At 39.6% G+C, this 22,442-nt stretch overlaps 1 protein-coding gene across 4 annotated transcripts in view; it reads left to right on the top strand.

Moving 5' to 3' along the window:
• Nucleotides 1–685: 685 nt before the first annotated feature.
• Nucleotides 686–22,442, top strand: part of ATF2 (activating transcription factor 2) — an 87,950-nt gene continuing 66,193 nt past the window's right edge. For 3 of the 4 annotated variants that reach the window (XM_079923660.1, XM_079923657.1, XM_079923659.1), the window contains exons 1-3: nt 686–925; nt 9,721–9,821; nt 18,706–18,780. Coding sequence is in view for 3 of the 4 variants with exons in the window: in XM_079923657.1 (XP_079779783.1) it covers nt 18,749–18,780 (32 nt within the window). In the remaining variant the exon portion in view is untranslated. Of the gene's footprint in view, nt 926–962; nt 1,153–9,720; nt 9,822–18,705; nt 18,781–22,442 lie in introns of those variants that run through there. The other variant, XM_079923658.1, reaches the window with a different exon arrangement.

The raw sequence follows: 22,442 nt of genomic DNA, 5'->3' as shown, positions 1-22,442 counted from the left end.
AAGTTACTTAGAACATAATTGTATGCTAACATCATACACTGTACTGGGCGCTGAGAGCCGGAGGAATCAGTTCCAGCTACAGCTTGGTAAAATTCGAACAAACGCCATTCATGGTAAAGGCTTATTTCATTTATTTCGGAACTGACATCTTGCTTCCCCGTTTCAGGCGCGTAGGGGGCTTAGGGGGTAATATCCAGCAAACTCCGCGGCTTCTAAACCGAAGCTCTCCTTCTCAGGCTTCAGTGCAGCCGGAAGGTGGGTTTCGGTGCGCGCCTCCCTACGCTTTACCCTCCTCCCTACCAAGGGCCGGGAAATGACAGCAACGGAAATACCAGGTTTCCGGAGCTGGGCTCAGAGGATTCCTCCTGCTTTCTCTCCCGCCACCGGCAGCCTTCCCAGAGTTCACCTTTCCTCCCTGCACACCATCAACCTCTTCACGCGACCTCAACATCCACCTGCTCCAGCGCCCTACACTCGCGCCCACCTCCAGCCGGCTGCCAATCACAGCCTTCCGCAGCTCCCGGGTACAGAGACGCCACTCTACTAACTCCCTGGTCCCGCCCCCTCCAGAACTGCTTCCCGCCCTTCGGGTTCTGTATCCAATAACCAGCGCCCGAGTATTCTTTGGTTCCCGCCCCCTTCCTTAAGCCTGACTGAACCACCTGATCCGGAGGCGCTCTGTCAGAAGGAAGGCAAGAAGGGGCGTGTGCGTGGAGAGGAGGGGCGCGAGAAGAAAGGAGGGATGTCGGGAGGGGGGCGGAGAGAAGGGTTGTCAGTCCGATCTCGCGAGAGAGGACGGAAGCCTGTGGGAGCCCGTGGCCTTTAAAGTGCGGTTCAGTCCTTTCCTCCAGGGGTGGTTTGTAAACACCGCTGAGCTCGGGTCTCCCCAGCGACCGAAAGAAGCATGAACTAGTGACCTGGAAAGGTGAGTAGTGATGAGGAGAGGGCCGCAGGACTGGAGACTGTAGGGATACAGAGAAAGAAGGCACTAACATGGCGACGTCGCTCACCATAGTCCCCACCCCCCGCTTCCCATCACCTCGGGCGCTCCTGCCCGTGCCTGGCCCTCGGGGCGGCTGTGGCTGTGCTGCAGCTTTAGCGGCCCGCGCGGCGTCGGCTTCGGAAGCCCGGCCGAACAGGCCGGACCGTTAGGTAACTGGCATTTGTTGTTCCGGCCCCTCCCCGCTCGCGCGCTTTCCTGACGAGGAGGAAAAAGGAATAACGGCTCCTCTTAGACCCCTCCCCCTGCTATATCGTCCCCTTGTCTGGTCAGTTTGGAGATCCCTGGGGCACACGTCGGATTTGCCGAGGGTGCAAGGAGAGCCCCCTTCAGTCCTTGGGTTGAACAGGAAGAGGGCCGGCTCTGGTCTCCCCACTCAGTGGTTGGGAACTGTATGTGATGGTGGCGAGGGGGAGGATCAGGAGGCGCGGCAGAAAACGGGGTCAGGGTCTCTGGCTGCGGTGGGAGCTGATGGAACAAATGGTATGCAGAACCTGGGAGCTGGAAGTCTCGGCCTTTTCTGTCCTTTCTGCCCCTTCACACTCCCGCCACCCCCCACTTTTTCAGATGGGGCGGGGCTGAGGTGCGGGTGCAGATTGATTCTGGTATTTTACCCCCTTTTTTTTTTTTTTTAACCTTCCTGGGTGGACTGCAAACGTTCTATAGGGAAATCACCTGTGTTTTTTTTTTAATTGATATCTTGGGGACCAGAGCCGAGAGTGTGTTTTCTGTGTTCGCTGGTTGAACTGACGCTAGAAGGAGGCAGAGGACGGAAGAGATGGGGACTATTTTTGTGCCTTTAAGTGGTATAAAATTGTCTTTGTTTAATGAAGAGTTTTAAAACTGGTCAGGCCAAGAGCAAAACTATTGTGAATATGATGGAGTAAAAGGGGTTACTCCTGATGGACCTTAGGCCTGTTGACTAATCTGTAAATTATTATGTGAAAGTTACAATTTCTTAGGAATTTAAAATTTTGGAGATAGTAACAGTAAATAAATTTAATGTCTATATTTGAAATCAGATCAAAAACTGTTCCTCTGAGCACGTTTTTTGTCCTATCTGAAGAAATTTATAACCACTGCCAGTAATAGTTTTTCTAGGCATAATCGGAAAGCCTATATGCTTGGTCTGTTGTACCAAAACTGTGAAGGTGAGAAGCTTGTTAAAAAGTCATCCCAGTACGGTTAAGTGCCCTGAAAGACAAATGCAATAGCAATGATATTTTGTAATTAAATTTAAATTTGTTACAGTGACTTGAAAAATCCACTGTAAACACTTTTCAAAACTGCAGGAACATCGTCGTAAAGTGTGTTCAAAAATAGAGATGCCCTTCTTCAGATCAAGAAACAAAAAAGTTCATGGGTCTTTAAGGTCATTGATAATTGAATCCTAATCTTTGTAAAATAGTTTGTAAGAATATTCCAAATTTACAGTGCTGTGTATGCTGCTTTCCTAAGACATGTTTAATCTTGTTCTGAGAGGATGCTACTGCCATTAAGTTTTTAATTATTTAAACTATAATATTGTGGTAATTTAGAACATAGGTGTTTGTTTTTTATTGATTTGTTTGTTTATTTATTTATTTTTGGCTGCGTTGGGTCTTCCTTGCTGCACGCGGGCTTTCTCTAGTTGCTGGAGAGAGCGGGCGCTACTCTTCTTTGCGGTGTGCGGGCTTCTCATTGAGGTGGCTTCACTTGTTGCGGAGCACGGGCTCTAGGTGCGCGGGCTTCAGTAGTTGTGGCACGTGGGCTCAGTAGTTGTGACACATGGAATTAGTTGCTCCCCGGCATGTGAGATCTTCTCAGACCAGGGCTTGAACCCGTGTCCCGTGCATTGGCAGGCAGATTCTTAACCACTGTGCCACCAGTGAAGTTCCTAAAATTGCCTCGATTTTAAAGGTCCAACAGGAAAATAACTTTCAGTTTCTGCCTGTTTTAACATTGAATTAAGCATCTCTGTGCATAGATCTTTTATTTTGAATTATTTCTGTAGATACCAATCTCTATTGAGATTCTAGGTCAAAGGATATAAATGTTTCTACAGTTGCCAAATTTTTGCCTCCCCAAAGAGTTGAGCAAGTTTACACTGTCATCAGAATGTTACTGCATCAACTTTGTCATAATTTTACCAACTTTGGAGTTGTGCTTATTAAAAAAAGTAGGATTACTTAGCTAGGAATTATTATTATTTTTTTTTGCGCGCTATGCGGGCCTCTCACCGTTGTGGCCTCTCCCGTTGCGGAGCACAGGCTCCGGACGCGCAGGCTCAGCGGCCATGGCTCACGGGCCCAGCCGCTCCGCGGCATGTGGGATCCTCCTGGACCCAGGCACGAACCCGCGCCCCCTGCATCAGCAGGCGGACTCTCAACCACTGCGCCACCAGGGAAGCCCAGGAATTATTAATGTAAGTGACCTTATTTAGAAGTTTTATTTAGTTGACTATATCAGTCTGTAGTTATTTGTCTGCCAGTGATCTGTGTGCTGGGACAGATATGTATATTTCATATTTTCTGTCATTTCACTGATTTTATTTCTCTTAAAGATTACTGAAACTTTTGACATCCAAGTAGCAATAATCCTTAAATTTTCTGCAGTTTTACATAGTTTACACATTGGATGTCTTATGCTAGTTTGTTTTAATATAAGAGCTTCTTTCTGAACTATACATTTGTGAATTATTAAACTTCATAATGACATTCCATATAGGTAACCCTTCAAATAAGGAATGTGTATGTTACAGCCAAATTGACTGTGTTTTTTCCTCAGTATTATCTTCTGGCTCATTGTAAGTATATAATCAATGTCATAGGGTAGTTACTAATCAGGTTGTCATGAGTCTACCACTTATTATCTGGGTCACCTTGGGCAAATCATATAACTTCTCTGTGCCTCAGTTTCCTTATCTTTAAAGATAATACTTAACTCATAGTCTTGTTGTGAACATTCAAATATTTAACTTATATACAATGCTTGAAACAGTGTCAGGAACTGAATGAGTACTCAGTATATGGTATGGTAATTATAATTGTTAAAGTTCATTCAAAAATAATAATAATCCATCACAACCCCAACAGGCATGCATGTGGTGTGGCTTGAAGACAGTACAGCAGTCATCTATTTGGTAGCTTTGGCAATAATGTTGAGTTTTCCCTAGGAACTTACAATTTGTGGTGGAACTTATAATACTACCTCAGAATTTTCATAAATCCATGTGAGAGAATAGCTTGTAGTTTTTGTTCCATATACATCCCTTCTTCCCAAGTGAGACTTTTTCTATATAAAACTCGTGCAGTATAGCATATCCACATTTTGAGATGGTAAAGTCATGATACTGTGATTTGCATGCATTCCAGTTGTCATTTTCTTCTGCTCCACCAATCCCACTATAAACATTTCTGTGAGACCTTTCATTTCTTCCTCTCTATAGTGGAAGAGATGATTAAATTAAAACATCATACTTCTAATGTTTGTTCTTTTGATTTCTTTACTAATTATTTAATATAAGTATAGCATCATTTCTCAGTCATGGTGTTGAGAGTCACTAGTATCTGTTATCATTGTAAGATAGGTTTTAATGATTGTTGAAGTGTGGATGTTGGATTGAGGGTTACTTCTGAGGTAATATCTCTTTCATTTACCTGAATTTTGATGGACTTTGCATGGTGTGGGGGGAGGTAAGCTTACTAGTGTTGTAATGGGAATTGTACATAATCTGTATCTTATTGCCTTCTTCATGATGAGAAATTATTGATGTACTCCTAAGCGGTGATTATGAATTATTGTAATTCTTGGTGAGCTGTGAGTTTCTATATTACTTTTACAAAGATAAGTTTTTAGTGAGGAAAAGCAATGATCAATAGGTACATTTTATACATCTACCTTGAGCAAAATTAATGCTATGGACACTGTTTTGTATAGCTGATATGATTACCAAATCTAAAATGATGTTATTAGTAAAAACTTTCATTAGCACTGTTCATATTCATAACCATTAATCTGTAAATTCTGTGTATTTATATATTTCTAATGTTCTGTTGTAATTTTAAACTATAAAACAAGAACTTGCTTACCTTAATTCACCTAGGAATTAAAGGTCTGGGAATAATCAAGACTCACGTGAAAAAATGAAGTTTGACTTAAAAATTGGACTACTGATATTATTAAATAATATTTTGATATATTGGGCTGATTTCACTAATCACATACAGTCATCCCTTGGTATCTGTGGGGTTCGGTTCCAGGATCCACTGCAGATACCAAAATCTGTTGATGCTCAAGTCCCTTATATAAAATGGCACTGTATTTGCATATAACCTAAGTACATCCTCCCATATTCTTTTTTTTTTTTTTTTTTTTTTTGCTGTACGCGGCCTCTCACTATTGTGGCCTCTCCCGTTTCGGAGGACAGGCTCCGGACGCGCAGGCTCAGCGGCCATGGCTCACGGGCCCAGCTGCTCCGCGGCATGTGGGATCTTCCCGGACCGGGGCACGAACCCGTGTCCCCTGCATTGGCAGGTGGACTCTCAACCACTGCGCCACCAGGGAAGCCCTCCCATATTCTTTAAATCGTCTCTACATTACTTATGATACCTAATACAATGTAAATGCTTTGTAAATAGTTGCCAGGCAGGAGGCAAATACAAGATTTGCTTTTTGGAACTTTCTGGAATTTCTTCCCCCCAAATATATATATATATATATATATATATTTTTTTTTTTTTTTTTTTTTTTTTTGCAGTACGCGGGCCTCTCACCGCTGCGGCCTCTCCCGTTGCGGAGCGCAGGACTCTCAACCACTGTGCCACCAGGGAAGCCCCCCGCCCCCCCAAATATTTTTGATCTGAGGTTTGTTGAATCCGGAGGGCCAACTGCACTCATAGTGTACTTTCATGAATACAGTATTGAGAAAAGTCTGTGATGCTCTTCATGTATCCCATCAACTTTGAGGAATATCATCAAAACTTTGGTATATTCTTGGGAGTTGTGATATGTATGAAGAACATCTGTCATGTCTCCTGTGAGTAGCGAACAATTAAAAACTGCTGCTTTCCTCATTAAAGCGGAACTTATATTTTTCTCACTTTCTTACATTGATGAAGTAAAACATTATATACCAAATAACCTTATGGGATAACATCAAATTCATGGGTTAAAGATTAATGTAAAAATCTTCTGTCTAAAAGTTAAACTATGTAGTGCTCAGCTTCTGGCTTTAAAAATAAAGAAGGTAGTAAGATTTAGATTAATTAAATATTAGGAAAATGTACATTTAAAGTCAAAATACAGTAAAACTTCTAATAAACTGAATAGATACTATGTGAGTGCCATGCACTGTACTTGATATATTTTACATATACAGTATTGTTTTCTATTATTATTATTTTTGTGTGTGTGTGTGTGTGTGTGTGTGTGTGTGTGTGTGGTACGTGGGCCTTTCACTGTTGTGGCCTCTCCCGTTGCGGGTCACAGGCTCCGGACACGCAGGCTCAGCGGCCATGGCTCACGGGCCCAGCCGCTCCGCAGCATGTGGGATCCTCCCCGACCGGGGCACGAACCCGCGCCCCCTGCATCAGCAGGCGGACTCTCAACCACTGCACCACCAGGGAAGCCCTCAATTATTATTTTTGACAATCCTGAAACTAGTATATTTTTTCTTCCTGGAGAGGATAGGAGGTGAAATCATACCATTTAAATTTTTCCTAATTTAGAAACTCAAAGGGGAATGAATTCCTACTGGCTTATAGCTACAGGTTTTCAACTTCTTAGGTTTAAGTTCGTCATTATGACCATATTGCTCTTCCTAGTGTGAGCTCTAGGATCATTTCTTGGCATTTTGTGGCACTTACCAAGATATGAGAAGGAAATTAGAGCACAGAGAAAACTCTGAATCTGTGCGGTTCCTTGGGCTACAAGCCTGTCCTCCTGAGTACATTAGCATTTTTGCTTACTTTATTTTCTATTCCTGTTTCACAAATCACTACAGACTTTGCATCATAAAACAACCCAAATTTATCTCATAGTTTTTGTTTGTCAGAAGTCCAGGTGGGCTCAGCTGGGCCCACTACATAAGGTCTTACTAAGCCAAAATCAGTATGTTAGCAGAGCTGCATTCTTTCTTTCTTTTTGGAGTCTCTGAGGAAGAATCCATTTCCCAGTTCATTTGGATTGTTGACTGCATACAGTTTTAAGACTGAGGTCCTTCTTTCCTTGCTGTCAGCCAGGGCTAGTCTTCACTCATAGAAGTTGAAATGCTTTCAGTGCTGCCCCCTCCAGTAATGTCAGGCAAAGTCTCTCTCATGCTTATCTCTGACTTCTGCTACTGCCAAAAGCTCTCTGACAGAGAAAGTTCTTCACTCTTACTGGCTCATGTGATTAGATTGGCCATCTGGATAACCCAGGATAATCTTCCTATTTTAGAATCTGTGATGATTTTTACATCTGCAAAGTCCATTTTGCTATGTAACATAACCTATTCATAAGTTCCAGGGATTGGGGTGTGGACATTTTTGGGGGGCCATTCTGCCTAGTACACTCATATATATACTCCTGAAAAGAAATTTGATAAACTATGTACTCTTGCACATTTCTAAGTTGATTCCTAAAATATTTCTTCGTAAGTTTAGATAGTTGAAAAAAATGTAATTTCTGGCTTTTCAAGATACACCATTCTTTTATAAGTACAGTTGATCCTTAAACAACATGGGTTTGAACTGCATGGATCCACTTATATGTGGATTATTTTCAGTAGGAAGTACAGTTATCCCACAGAGCCATTTGTCCTTTGGATTGCTGCTCCAGTCATAGTCCCAAATTTACATTTGTCTAGCTAAATGCCCTGTTCTGGTCCCTTTTCCTTTAAGGAACAGTCTGTATATAAAACAATTTTGTTGCCAATTTTGAAATGAGAGTCCTTATAGCTTTTGGTATTTGCATCAAAAGTTTTAAACATATTAAGGCTGTTTTGGCCAACCTTATTCAAGGTAAAGTGCAACTCTTCTTTTCAACAGTCTGTGCAATAAGGAAATCTCCAAGTTCCTACTTGGCCCTCATGCATGGGAGCTCAGCCCTCAGGTAAGGGAAGGTCAACTTTCCCTTTAACATCTTGCTCCTGGGATAGCTGCCTTTTCCTAATGCAATTGGTAACTGAACTTTCTGCCAAGTTCTTACCCAATCTCACCTTAGGCACTCCATTACTTACCTAACGGTCCCATGTAATCATTCCTAAGTTTTGTGGACTGCCTAGTGAGTTTATCCTCCTAAACTACAACTATTTAGGTTGTTGCTTTACTCTTATATTGTTACTCTGGTCTTCAGATAGTTTTTCTTCTTCCTCTGTCACCTACAGATTGGTCTTGCGTATTTAGAGAAGTCCTTATTAACATTGGTCTTGCTCCTTGGCCACTGGCAGGAGTTTCTGCCTTTGAAAGCTCCCTTCAGTGGACTGATAAGACATCTCTACAAGATATCCAACCATCTTACATTTTAGAATGAGCTGCATATGATGACAGAAACAACTAATTGTCCACCAATATTCATTCTCTTCTTTTTCCTTATTGTAGATGCTCCAGTTTTTTTTTCCAAGCATGTGGTGAAATAAAGAATGTATTTCTCAGCTTCCTTGCTAGCTATGGCCATGTGATTTAAGTTCTGGCCAGAATAGAAGTTTCCTGTAAGATTTCTGAAAAGTATCCTTAAAGGGAGGCTATCTCTCATCTCACCATTTTCCTTCCTGCCATTGATGTGATGGCTAGACCTTGAGCAGTTATTTTAGACTGTGAAGGGGGCGCCACATGTTGAGGATGGAAGAACAACAAGACAGAAGGAGCCTGGGTTCCCAATGACCATGGTTCTGGACTGCCTGTGTTCTTGTGAGAGAAATAAACTTCTGACTCATTTAAGCCATTGTTATTTTGAGTTTTCTCACAGCTGAACCTAATCCTAACTGATACAGGCATAAAAAAGTCATTTCCAAATAAGAAGCACATAAACAGTTGTGTGAAGCACACTGGCACAAGAAGAGCCATTAACCTTCACTCTTAAGAATTTTGACGCTCAAGATTCAGCGCTGCCGTTTCGCGGATCAGCTGTGACTACCTCTTCCTTCTGTTATATTAAAAAGTTTTATTTTTCCCTTTTCACCAAGATTCCATTGCCGTGCTTCCATCTTTGAAACTGTTACACATCTGATAGGTGGCAGTGTGCCAGGAGTTTTGGGAGGCCACAAGGTAAACATCTTCCTGGAGCATTAAAGATTTTGCAGGGAACCTTAATTTTTATACTAAAAAATAATGGAATAGAAGGCAAAATACACATGCATTTTAAAATATAAAATAAACATTTACAAATTTTTGTAGTGGAGTTATTTATTTAAATTTATTTATTTATTTTTGGCTGTGTTGGGTCTTCGTTGCTGCGTGTGGGCTTTCTCTGGTTGTGTTCATTGCACTGCGTGGGCTTCTCATTGCCATGGCTTCTCTCGTTGCAGAGCACGGGCTCTAGGCGCGTGGGTTTCAGTAGTTGCAGCAGGCGGGCTCAGTAGTTGTGGCACCCGGGCTTAGTTGCTCCACCGCATGTGGGATCTTCCCAGACCAGGGCTCGAACCCATGTCCCCTGCATTGGCTGGCGGATTCTTAACCACTGCGCCACCAGGGAAGTTCCTGGAGTTATTTAGATTTTGCAGAGTAATGAATTTGCTCTTTTCTGCTTCTCCTTTGCCCTAGGGATACTTAGATGGAAACTTGAGAAGCACTGCTTACTTGATTGGAGTTGAGGGATTCCTGGCAGAAGAGTAAATAAAGCTCATGGCCCACCAGCTAGAAAGGTAAGAAATTTTAAGCTTTTGCTGCAAAAGTGGTCTTTTATTTTGTGATTGTCTCTCAAATATTATTAAGTTCAAGAGGTGTTTCCATACGGTAATCCTCAGAATGCTAGTTGTCCTACCATATTGATAATGTTCAGTAAAAGAAATTTCTAAGGTTCAGCAAATTTGGAAATATCCTTTTGGAGCTACAGTGCATAACAGCATGTAAAAGCACACTGAAGACTACATAAAAGTATGTAATTTTGTTTAACTCAGAGGGTCCTAAACTTGTCTGACTAGGGAGCCCTCTGTAGCAAAGAGTTCCAATATGAAAGTCCCAACTCTCCTAGGATTTTGTAAGGATTAACTCCTACCCTCTTGCATGTGCTCGATAAATATTTATTGACTGAATAAGTAAATGAGACATCCGAATTTCAGGGTAGGGGGATAGTGGATGGAGGAAGATCAGAGGTGAGTGGTATTAACTAAGAAAGGAACAGATGAGTGGGAAGTAAGAGCACTCTAGACTGAGAGAGGGAGCTGCCTAACTACAGCCAAGAGATCAAGGTATCATTAAGACTGGGGTGGGTGTCAGAGGTCAGTCCACGCAAGGGTCTGCAGACAGTGTTAAGGATTAGAAGCCTTATCATAAGAACATGTTTTTCCGTAACTTGTCCTTTCCTCTGATTTTGACTGGCACTGCTTGAGTATAAACCATCATTCTCTTTCCTGAATCTAGTAGTAACGTGTACTGGTTTTCTTATGCATAGTGTTACTCTCACCAATCCATCCTCCACACTTCCATTAGAGATGTTGCAAAAATGCCCCTTTGATTATCTAATTCACCTATTTAAAATCTTTCCATTTTTTACAGCAGGATTAAGCAAACTTTTTCTTTAAAGAGGCATATAGTAAGATTTTTAGGCTTTATGGGGGTCACATATAGTCTCTGTTGCTTCTTCTTCCCTACCCACTGACCATTTAAAAAATGGAAAAACTTTCTTAGCTCAACATTTTGGTGCAGGACCATAGTTTATAACCTCAGGGTGCGGGTGGGATGGGGGAGTGAGGTTGGACTTCAGACTCCTTACTGGGGTATTAAAGGCCCTTAGAGATATGTTTCCTTCTCTGGCCTCACCTCTCTTCCCTTCAATCATATATCCCATGCTTTAGCCATCAGAAGTTCTTAGAGATCCTTCAGTGTACTCTGCTTTACTGTGCTTCTACATGCTGTCTCCTCTGCCCAAAACATCATCTCTTATTTCTTTGAGAAGACTAAGCTGAGGCATTACTTCCTTCAGTACCCTTCACAGACCCTCTCTTCAGGGTTGGCTAGGTACTAGTCTTAGTTAGGGGGTAGAAAATCAGATAAATTCAACCTAAATAAAAAGCTCATAATCAGGATACAGAAGATTCTCAGATGACCCAATCACAGAAAGCATAGTCAGGCATTGCAGAAACTTCTTTCCTTCATCTTGGCTACATGGTTTCTCGTCCCTGTTTTTCTGTGCCTACTCCATTCTGGCTTTCATTAATTTTTTAAAATTAATTAATGTATTTACTTTTGGCTGCATTGGGTCTTCGTTGCTGGGCGCGGGCTTTCTCTAGTTGTGTTGAGCGGGGGCTACTCATCGTTGCGGTGCGCAGGCTTCTCATTGTGGTGGCTTCTCTTGTTGCAGAGCACGGGCTCTAGGTTTGCAGGCTTCAGTAGTTGTGGCTCACGGGCTCTAGAGTGCAGGCTCAGTAGATGCGGTTCACGGGCTTAGTTGCTCCGCGGCAGTGGGATCTTCCTGGACCAGGGATTGAACCCGCGTCCCCTGCATTGGCAGGCAGATTTTTAACCACTGTGCCACCAGCGAAGTCCCTCATTAATTTCTTATCAGTATGAACGTGGCAGAAAATGTCTGCCAGTCCTGAGTATGATTTTGAATGTCTAGTGTATACCTCTGTTTGGCTGATTTATTTATTTATTTTTTCTTTTTACACGTTTCCTGAAGAGGTAATCTGATTGGCTTGACTGTTCAGGTGTCTCCTCTGGTTCACCTGAAAGAGGTATGTCAGGCCATGGAGATACAGGATTGCCCTTTACTGACAGTCTGGCTCTAAGAGGGGATTATGGCTGCGGAGGAGAGATGACCAGCTCCAGTATACCCTTTATTGCCCTATGTTCCCATAGCACTTGTGTATATCTATTATTATATGTATATCACTGAATTAGTATTACTATTTTCACTTATTTGTTTTCCTTACTAATCTGATTTTGAGGTCAGGGACCACCTTTCTTATTCTTAATGTAGTATCGGGTACAAAATAGTCAAATGTCTTCCAAATAAATTTCATAAAATAAATTATTTGTATTAGAAATGTTTGGGAATTCTGTACATTGTGTGTAACATTTAGTAATATCCATATTTTAAAAATCTGCTTTGAAACTTGAGTACATGCTTTAAGTGTAAGAGGTTACAGCATTTGTAGTTCTATAATTAACTAGAAGATCAGTCAAATTTATATTTTAGACTCTAGTGATTTCTGAAATTAGTCACCAGAAATTGTTTCATTTCCCCCACCCCTATTTCCAAAGATTCATTTACTCACACTATTTTCTTTTTTTTGGTGGATGGGGGGATTAAAATACCAGCTGTAATATATTGTTAAATGAAAAAGCAAAATTCATAACAGCATGTATAGTATGCCACAATTTGTATAAAAATGTGATATACACATATATAATATACTTGTAAATACATGGATTATCTCTGGAAAAATACATAGTAACTGGTAAGAGTGGTTATCTTTGGAAATTGGGACTGAGGTCAGGGATGGGAAAAAAGGAAGGAGACTTACTTTATACTGTATATCCTTTTGTACTGTTTGATTTTTACCAGGGGCATGTGTTTTTGTCCAAAAATGATTTATATGTTAAAAATTTTAAAAGAATAAAAATAGATACCAGCTTTATTGCTGATAGGTCTGGACTGGAGAACATGTTTTGGACCTAAGCCTGAAATGAACTTTTACCCCAAGTGTAAAGACAGTGGATGCCCCACCCCAGAGGGTTAGGGAGGTCTACAGATTAGATGTTTACCCAGCCATGTAGTGAAGGACTGTAGTCTTTCCCATATATTTCTGTGAGAAATGAACTCAGGAGCCAAGAGGGCCCTAAGTTACATATCCATAATAAGCCTTTTCTCAAGTTCACCAAGTTATTTCTCCTCCTATTTGGGAGACTGAATGAGTGGATAGTGGAGATGGGTAGAAATTTTCTTCCAAATATTTTTGAGAGTCACAAGTCCTTTGTTTCTTGGTCAGAAACATGGAGAGAGGCAGAGGATAGATCCTATCATACCTTTGGACATTTTTGTCCACATTGTCAACACCCAAGACAGACAGGGCTTGGCTGTCCACTTCGGGGGAGACCAGCAGTATCTTAGGAATGTCCTGCTCCCACTTGACTCGCACTGTTTTCTGTGAAGTGAATTGGTTTCCTGCCTACTTGTTTTTGGTGAGATGTAAGAAAAGCACACATTTTTATCAGCTGCATCATTTGAATGATATAATTCAAAATGGCATGGGAATAGTGATACTACAGCCTAAAGGATTGTTTATTTTGTTTAATAGGTTTAACTCACATTTCAGATTTTAAACAAAGGAGTTACCTATAGGACAAATAATTGTCTAACACTACCCTTTGAGTCTTTATTCAGGTACAGAAATTGTTCTACTAAGTTTGCTCTTAACTTTTCAGTACAGAACAGTTTTTCTGTTCTTTGACATCTCTCTCTCTCTCTTTTTTTTTTTTTGGCCACGTGGTGAGGTATATGGGATCCTAGTTCCCCGACCAGGGATTGAACCCGTGCCCCCTGCATTGGGAGCACAGAGTCTTAACCACTGGACCACCAGGGAAGTCCATGTTCTTTGACATCTCATAACATGAAGGTTATAAACTGGAAGCAAGCAGAGAATTGTTAGAGAATCTGTGTGTTTTAGTATTTTTCTCAAAACTACTGCTAAAAACTACGTGATACTAATTATATAGTGGTTATATATTGAATTATTACAGTGCATGTTATTTATATATAATTTAAATTCATTCTATAAGTTTTTTTTTTAATTTATTTTTTGGCTGCATTGGGTCTTCGTTGCTGCGTGCAGGCTTTCTCTAGTTGTGGCGAGCGGGGGCTACTCTTCGTTGCAGTGCACGGGCTTCTCAGTACGGTGGCTTCTCTTGTTGCGGAGCATGGGCTCTATGCACGCAGGCTTCAGTAGTTGTGGCACACAGGCTCAGTAGTTGTGGCACACGGGCTCAGTAGTTGTGGCTCGCGGGCTCTAGAGTGCAGGCTCAGTAGTTGTGGCGCACGGGCTTAGTTGCTCCGTGGCATGTGGGATCTTCCCAGACCAGGGCTCGAACCCGTGTTCCCTGCATTGGCAGGCGGATTCTTAACCACTGCGCCACCAGGGAAGTCCTTCCCTCTGTAAGTTTTTCCTTTTTTATTTTTAAGTTGTTTAGTCCAGACCCTTTTAAGAGTAAGTTGCTAGCATGATGTCCCATTCGCCCAAATACTTTACTTTCTACAATAAGACACTCTCCTCCAAAACCATAATACAACCATGAAAATCAAGAAATTAACTTTGAAATATTGCTACCATCTAATCTGCAGATTACATTTAAGTTTTGCCAGTTATTCCAATAATGTCTGTCCTTTATAGCAAAAGGATTCAGTCTAGAATCTCATGTTGCAGTTAGTTATCATATCTCATTGGTCTTTTTCAATCTGAAGCAGTTCCTCGATCTTTCCTTGACTTTGATGACTTGGACACTTTTGAAGATTATGGCCCAGTTATTTGAGGAGTTTACCTCAATTTGGTGTTCTGTAATGTTTCTTCATGATTAGACTCAGATTATGTATCTTTGGCATGACTATTATGAAAGTGATGCTGTGTCATCCTCATTGCAACCGAAGGGTTGCAATGATATTGATGTTGATTTTCCTGATGTTTAGTGTTGTTAACTTGGATCACTTGAGTAAAGTGATATTTGCCAGGCTTTTGTACTGTATATTACTGTTTTGCCTTTAGTAATTAAAATGTATTTTATAGGGAGATACTTTGAGAGGATGTAAACATCTTGTCTTATCAAATTTTCATTTCTACATTGATATGCTTTATATCAGATTAATGGAATCCTATTTTATTCACAGTATGATCTATTACTATCATTTATTTTGAATCTCAAGTTGTCTGAGATTTGGCCACTTTCTGGCTAAATCCATAAGTCCTTCTTTACTTTCTTGCAGAAGGTATTCAAGGCCCATCCTGTATTATTCCTGCTTTAGCCTTGGAATCAGCCAATTCTTCAAGGATCCCAGGTTCCTTTTGGTGGAGAATAGTATTTTGACATCAAGGTCTAGAGGGCTTATTGCTATTGGGGTATCAGTGCTCCCAGGCCTTCTCAGTGACACAGCTAAGGAAGTATTTGAATATATATGCATGTATATACACATATTATCATCTGTATTTCTATATCTGTATATTTACATTGAAAGTCGTCAGTGCACATGAATATCTCCAGATCTCATCCAGTACCAGAGTTCATTCTGTGTAATTACCTTCACCTGTAGTGTGAATTTACCTTCATCTACTATATCCTTGATAAATTCACTTATTCAATTAATACCTGCATGTATATGTAATGAATTGCCTGTTGCCACCAGACCCCCTCCTCCTCATCAAGTAGACATCTTCCTGCTTGGGCCCTGACATCCTGTCCTGGGCTGGTGCCATCCCTATTCTTTACCTCATGTGGGTGTTATGCAAAGATTTGTCCTCAAAGATATTCACTGATGATAAAAATCCAGTGGTAAAGAATTAGTTATAAATATGTCATATCTGTATTGTGGAATACTATATAGCCATAAAAATGACATCTAATATTTGATGATGTGGCAGAATTTAGATAATTGTGTTTTAAAGGAAGTTATAATGCTCTTTTTACAATTAAAAATTTTTTATTTATCTTTATACATTAATAAGACTGAATATGTACTCTGGAATATTAGACAGTAGTTATCTCTGAATGATAGTATTTTGGGTGGCTTTTTTTTTTCTTCTGTATTTTTTCTGGGAGCAAATTGAAAGTTCCTTACAACATCTTAATTCAGTAAGCATAATCTAGTTCATATTATCCAGAAATAACAATGACCTCTTTCTGAACCCCAATTAAACTTGAGCTTTAAAGGTTTTTTAGAATTATGTAAGATTGATCATTTATGTGGGATACCTAGTGGTGAATAGTTCTATGGCTATGTTATAACAAACAAAATTTAAAATATACCTTTAACCAAGTTTGGAGTTCTAAAATAAAATGCCTATAGCAATGAAATAGAGAAAATATGAGGAACATACACGTGTTTATATGTGGAATTGTCTTAGAAACTGGAAAGAGGAGTCTGAGCTGGATGCTTGATTAGCTAGCATAAGCTCCTTCACAATCCGGGAAGCTTCTTGAGGGCAGAATCTATTTAATTCACCACTGCATCCCTAGCATGTAGCATAGTGCAAAGCACAAAGTAGATACTCAAATATTTGTTGGTTGAAAGACAAAAGGGGGAACTTTGGCACTAAATCATTAGGGTAGGGAAGATGAAGGAGTGTTAGAAGAAGAGTTAAGAGAGATTAGAGAAACCAAAGAAACTGGCTTCTTTTAAATCTTGCCTAGAACCCTCCTGTGTATTCTTCATGACAGTGATTTTCCTACCAGTATAGGTTGTGGATGCTTGCCAGAGAGTGGTGTGGTATAGTAACAGTTCACTATCTGCAGTCATTGTCTTCTCTGAGTTTATAGTTGAACAAAGCCTCCTTCCCATGCTTTGCTAGGAGCATATTTCCACCCTTGATGTAAAAGGGAGATAAACCTCGATTTAGAGGCTTGAGATTCAGTTAGTTAGCTTAAAAATGCTATCTCTTTGTTAATCCTCCCAGAAGAACTCTCATCGTTTATGTGCCAAGGTGCTTTGACTTATATTTACAGACCTCAGCTAGGTATTAGGAAATAGTATAAGGAATGGGAATTTTTATTGGTTGGCTAGGAAATAGTCTAGTTCCTAGACTGTAGGAAAGGAACTATAGAAGTTGCCTCCTGCAGGTAAGGAACACCTTTTGTAGAAGAATGGGACAATAGTAGTCAGGGGGGTGTGGAAAAGATCAGAGAGGAGGATACGAAGAGTTAATTCCCTCAAAGCTTTTCTAGAACTATCGGATTGGTCCCTGCACTACCTGTATATTTTTATTTATTTATTTTTTATTTTTTTGCGGTACACGGGCCTCTCACTGTTGTGGCCTCTCCCGTTGTGGAGCACAGGCTCCGGACGCGCAGGCTCAGTGGCTATGGCTCACGGGCCCAGCCGCTGCACGACATGTGGGATCCTCCCGGACCGGGGCACGAACCCGTGTCCCCTGCATTGGCAGGTGGACTCTCAACCACTGCGCCACCAGGGAAGCCCCTACCTGTATATTTTTAATATTTTAACTGTTATTCTTACCAAATTGAATTGAAATTATATTTCTGTATTCTTTCTTCTGCTTGACTGAAAGTTTCTCAAAGTGGAGGGACTGTTTGTTTTGTTTTGGTTTTTTTTGGACTGTTTGTTTTTTCACCTTTGTGTCTTGGCATGAGTTTGGTGTTTAAATGTTTCTTGAACTTAACTGAGTTTAAATATTGCTTTGATTTTTCAAAGCAATATGAACTGCATTTATTAGTTTTAGAAATTTTTTGAGTTAGATAACTTAAACTAAATTTATCTGACTTTTTCATATCATATGGCTGTTTATTCATTCCTTAATATTTAATGAGTAAATGCTACTATAAGCTAGGCACTGTTTCAGGTAGTTAATCCAAAGATAAGTTCCTTGTCTTCATTGAGTTCACATTCTACTGGTAATGACTGAAGCATAACTTTTATAGGTTTCCTTTGGATTATTCCAGTGCTTTTCCCCCCTCTTCTCACAGGCAACATGATAAAGTTGAATGTGAATGATGAAATGTAACCTTACCAGATAGATAGAAGTTTTGCCTGGGACCAGGAAAAGAACTTTCTTCTTCCTTTCTCCTATATCAGACCATCTCTGACTCTAGGACTCAGAAGTGTAGCTATTTACACATTTCCCCACAGGAATTACCCAATTTTCCTGAGCAGGACATTCTTGACACCACATTTATAAGCAAAATTATGTAAAATAAAAATTTTCTCTGTGTACCATTGGTTTATTTGCATAAGCATATAGTTAACTCTGTTTGCCACTACATGGGGTTTCAGTGAATGTAATGGAGGATTAGCAGAGTTTAAAGATGAGGCACTGACCCTCATAGTTTAAACATAGTTTAAGTATGTTGTACTTGTCCTTAAGCTAATGTCAAATAAGTAAACTATAAAGTTAGGGAAGAGGGAACTTCTTATAAAGATCAACTATCATTACATTATGGGACAAATAGTGATGAATTAGGCTGAGAACCAGACCATCACTGACCACATTTTTTAAAACTTAAAGCTTTCTGAATAGATATTTTGAAATACTAGATCTCATCTTTTCATCAGACGTCAAAAGTCAGGATTTTCACTTTTTTAATTACTGCTCTTCAACCACAGTCCTAAAGGCTAAGTTAAATGTTTCTCTTTTACCCTCTTTATCGTGGAGTTGGATATATTAATACCTATGTTTAAGACATTTATATGGGTGTTCATATTTTAGGAGCAGTGCTCTATTATAAAGATTCTTAATAGTGAGTGGGTTTTTGGATGACAGTAGTGTTACAAAGAGTGTAATTATTTGAGTGTTTTTATTGTTTTACTATGTTTCAAGAAATGTTTCAAAACTATATTTAACAGTGTGAAACCACTTCATTTTTCAGTATCCTTGCCATGAAAAAGAGGACGTGATAAGTTGTACAACTTATGAAATTCAAGTTACATGTGAATTCTGCCAGGTGTGTATGCAATATTTGGTATTTTGTGCTTTTTTCATATTTTAGATTATAAAAATTCTCATAGGTTATTTCTAAATAAATATTTCAAGTGTTTTTCATAAATAAGAAAATACTTATCTAGTATGTAGTTTAGCTACTACTTCTATAGTATTTTAAAGTTATCAAATAGAGCATCAAAATACACTTAACTATGACAAGCATAAACATATTTTAGGGTTTTGATTTCTCCTAAAATGAGTTCCAAATAATATTAGTCCCATGAGATGTTCTAGTATTGTTCTAGTGAAAAAGGTTCAAATAGAAAATGGATGTGGCAAAAATGCTGTATTCTAGGTGCTCTTCTGGTCATTTCTCTTGAACATATAAAGTCTGAAAAGTCCTGCCCCTAAAAAGTATTCTAGCATTTCCCAAATTTGGCCATAATAGTGATTGTCATCTCTGTTCCTGAAGAGAAACTTATTTCCGAAAGGTTAACACACTAGTGTTGAAAAAGAAACAATGTTACAGTATTTTTAGTTGTCAAATATAGTTCATATATGTAATTTCTATGAAGAAAGCAAAAACAAAAACCTACAAGTTAACGGAAGGAATAATTGGAAACTTTAAGTCTATATCAAAAAGTAGGAGAACAATCTTGACTCAAAAATGTCTTTTTGTAGTTGTTTGGTTCAAATCTGGATCCAAGAAAGTCCCCATATTGCATTTTGTTTAGTATGTTTATTAGACCTCTTTTAATCTAAAACAGTTCCCCTCTACCTCCTCTTTTCTTTAGTTCCCCATGACATTTATTTCTTGAAGAAACCAGGTCTTTTGTCCTGTAGAATTTGGCTAATTCCAGCTTGGTGATGTTGTTTGACATGTTTTTCTTTTCTTTTTTTTTTTTTTACGTTAGAGGATTCTTTTTAAAATTTACTTTTTTATACAGCAGGTTCTTATTAGTTATTTGTTTTATACATATTAGTGTATACATGTCAATCCCAGTCTCCCAATTCATCCCATCCCCACCCCCACTTTCCCCCCTTGGTGTCCATACATTTGTTCTCTACATCTGTGTCTCTATTTTGCCTTGCAAACCGGTTCATCTGTACCATTTTTTCTGGATTCCACATATAATATGCATTAATATACGATATTTGTTTTTCTCTTTCTGATTTACTTCACTCTGTATGACAGTCTCTAGGTCTGTCCACATCTCTACAAATGACCCAATTTTGTTAATTTTTATGGCTAAGTAATACTCCATTGTATATATGTACCACAACTTCTTTATCCATTCGTCTGTCGATGGGCGTTTAGGTTGCTTCCATGACCTGGCTGTTGTAAATAGTGCTGCAGTGAACATTGGGGTGCATGTGTCTTTTTTTTTTTTTTTTGGCGGAACGCGGGCCTCTCACTCCTGTGGCCTCTCCCATTGCGGAGCACAGGTTCCGGACGCACAGGCCCAGTGGCCATGGCTCACGGGCCCAGCCGCTCCGCGACATGTGGAATCCTCCCAGACCAGGGCACGAACCCATGTCCCCTGCATCGGCAGGTGAACTCTCAACCACTGCGCCACCAGGGAAGCCCGCATGTGTCTTTCTGAATTGCAGTTTTCTCTGGTTATATGCCCAATAGTGGGATTGCTGGGTCATATGGTAATTCTATTTTGAGTTTTTTAAGGAATCTCCATACTGTTCTCCATAGTGGCTATATCAATTTACATTCCCACCAGCAGTGCAAGAGGGTTCCTTTTCTCCACACCCTCTCCAGCATTTGTTGTTTGTAGATTTCCTGATGATGCCTATTCTAACTGGTGTAAGTGATACCTCATTGTAGTTTTGATTTGCATTTCTCTAATAATTAGTGATGTTGAGCAGCTTTTCATGTGCCTCTTGGCTATCTGTATGACTTCTTTGGAGAGATGTCTGTTTAGGTCTTCTGCCCATTTTTTGATTGGGCTGTTTGTTTTTTTAATATTGAGCTGCATGGGCTGTTTATATATTTTGGAGATTAATCCTTTATCCATTGATTCATTTGCAAATATTTTTCCCATTCTGAGGATTGTCTTTTTGTTTCGTTTATAGTTTCCTTTGCTGTGCAAAAGCTTTTAAGTTTCATTAGGTCCCATTTGTTTATTTTTGTTTTTATTTCCATTACTCTAGGAGGTGGGTCATAAAAGATCTTGCTGTCATTTATGTCAAAGAGCATTCTTCCTATGTTTTCCTCTAAGAGTTTTATAGTGTCCGGTCTTACATTTAGGTCTTGAATCCATTTTGAGTTTATTTTGGTGTATGGTGTTAGGGAGTGTTCTAATTTCATTCTTTTACATGTAGCTGTCCAGTTTTCCCAGCACCACTTGTTGAAGAGACTGTCTTTTCTCTATTGTATATCCTTACCTCCTTTGTTGTAGATTAGTTGATCATAGGTGCGTGGGTTTATCTCTGAGCTTTCTATCCTGTTCCGTTGATGTATATTTCTGTTTTTGTGCCAGTACCATATTGTCTTCATTACTGTAGCTTTGTGGTATAGTCTGAAGTCAGGGAGTCTGATTCCTCCAGCTCTGTTTTTTTCCCTCAAGTCTGCTTTGGCTATTCAGGGTCTTTTCTGTCTGCACAGAAATATTAAGATTTTTTGTTCTAATTCTGTAAAAAAAAAAAAATGCCACTGGTAATTTGATAGGGATTGCACTGAATCTGTAGATTGCTTTGGGTAGTATAGTCATTTTCACAATGTTGATTCTTCCAATCCAAGAACATGGTATATCTCTCCATCTGTTGCTATCATCTTTAATTTCTTTCATCAGTGTCTTATAATTTTCTGCATACAGGTCTTTTGTCTCCCTAGGTAGGTTTATTCCTAGATATTTTATTCTGTTTGTTGCAATGGTAAATGGGAGTGTTTCCTTAATTTCTCTTTCAGATTTTTCATCATTAGTGTATAGGAATGCAAGAGATTTCTGTGCATTAATTTTGTATCTTGCTACTTTACCTGATTCATTGATTAGCTCTAGGAGTTTTCTGGTGGCATCTTTAGGATTCTCTATGTATAGTATCATGTCATCTGCAAACAGTGACAGTTTTACTTCTTCTTTTCCAATTTATATTCCTTTTATTTCTTTTTCTTCTCTGATTGCCGTGGCTAGGAATTCCAAATTTATGTTGAATAATAGTGGCGAGAGTGGACATTGTTGTCTTCTTCCTGACCTTAGAGGAAATGCTTTCAGTTTTTCACCGTTGAGAATGATGTTTGCGCTGGGTTTGTTGTATATGGCCTTTATTATGTTGAGGTAGGTTCCCTCTATGCCCACTTTCTGGAGAGTTTTTATCATAAATGGGTGTTGAATTTTGTCAAAAGCTTTTTCTGCATCTATTGAGATGATCATATGGTTTTTATTCTTCAATTTGTTAATATGGTATATCACACATATTAATTGATTTGCATTATACTGAAGAATCCTTGCATCCCTGGGATAAATCCCACTTGACCTTGGTGTATGATCCTTTTAATGTGTTGTTGGATTCTGTTTCCTAGTATTTTATTGAGGATTTTTGCATCTATATTCATCGGTGATATTGGTCTGTAATTTTCTTTTTTTGTAGTATCTCTGTCTGGTTTTGGTATCAGGGTGATGGTGGCCTCTCAGAATGAGTTGAGAGTGTTCCTTTCTCTGCAAGTTTTTGGAA

The sequence above is a fragment of the Stenella coeruleoalba genome (assembly GCF_951394435.1).
Source record: "Stenella coeruleoalba genome assembly, chromosome: 6".
Taxonomy (NCBI): domain Eukaryota; kingdom Metazoa; phylum Chordata; class Mammalia; order Artiodactyla; family Delphinidae; genus Stenella; species Stenella coeruleoalba.
Note: the sequence above shows the minus strand (reverse complement) of the source record. Positions and strands in the feature narration are given on the sequence as shown.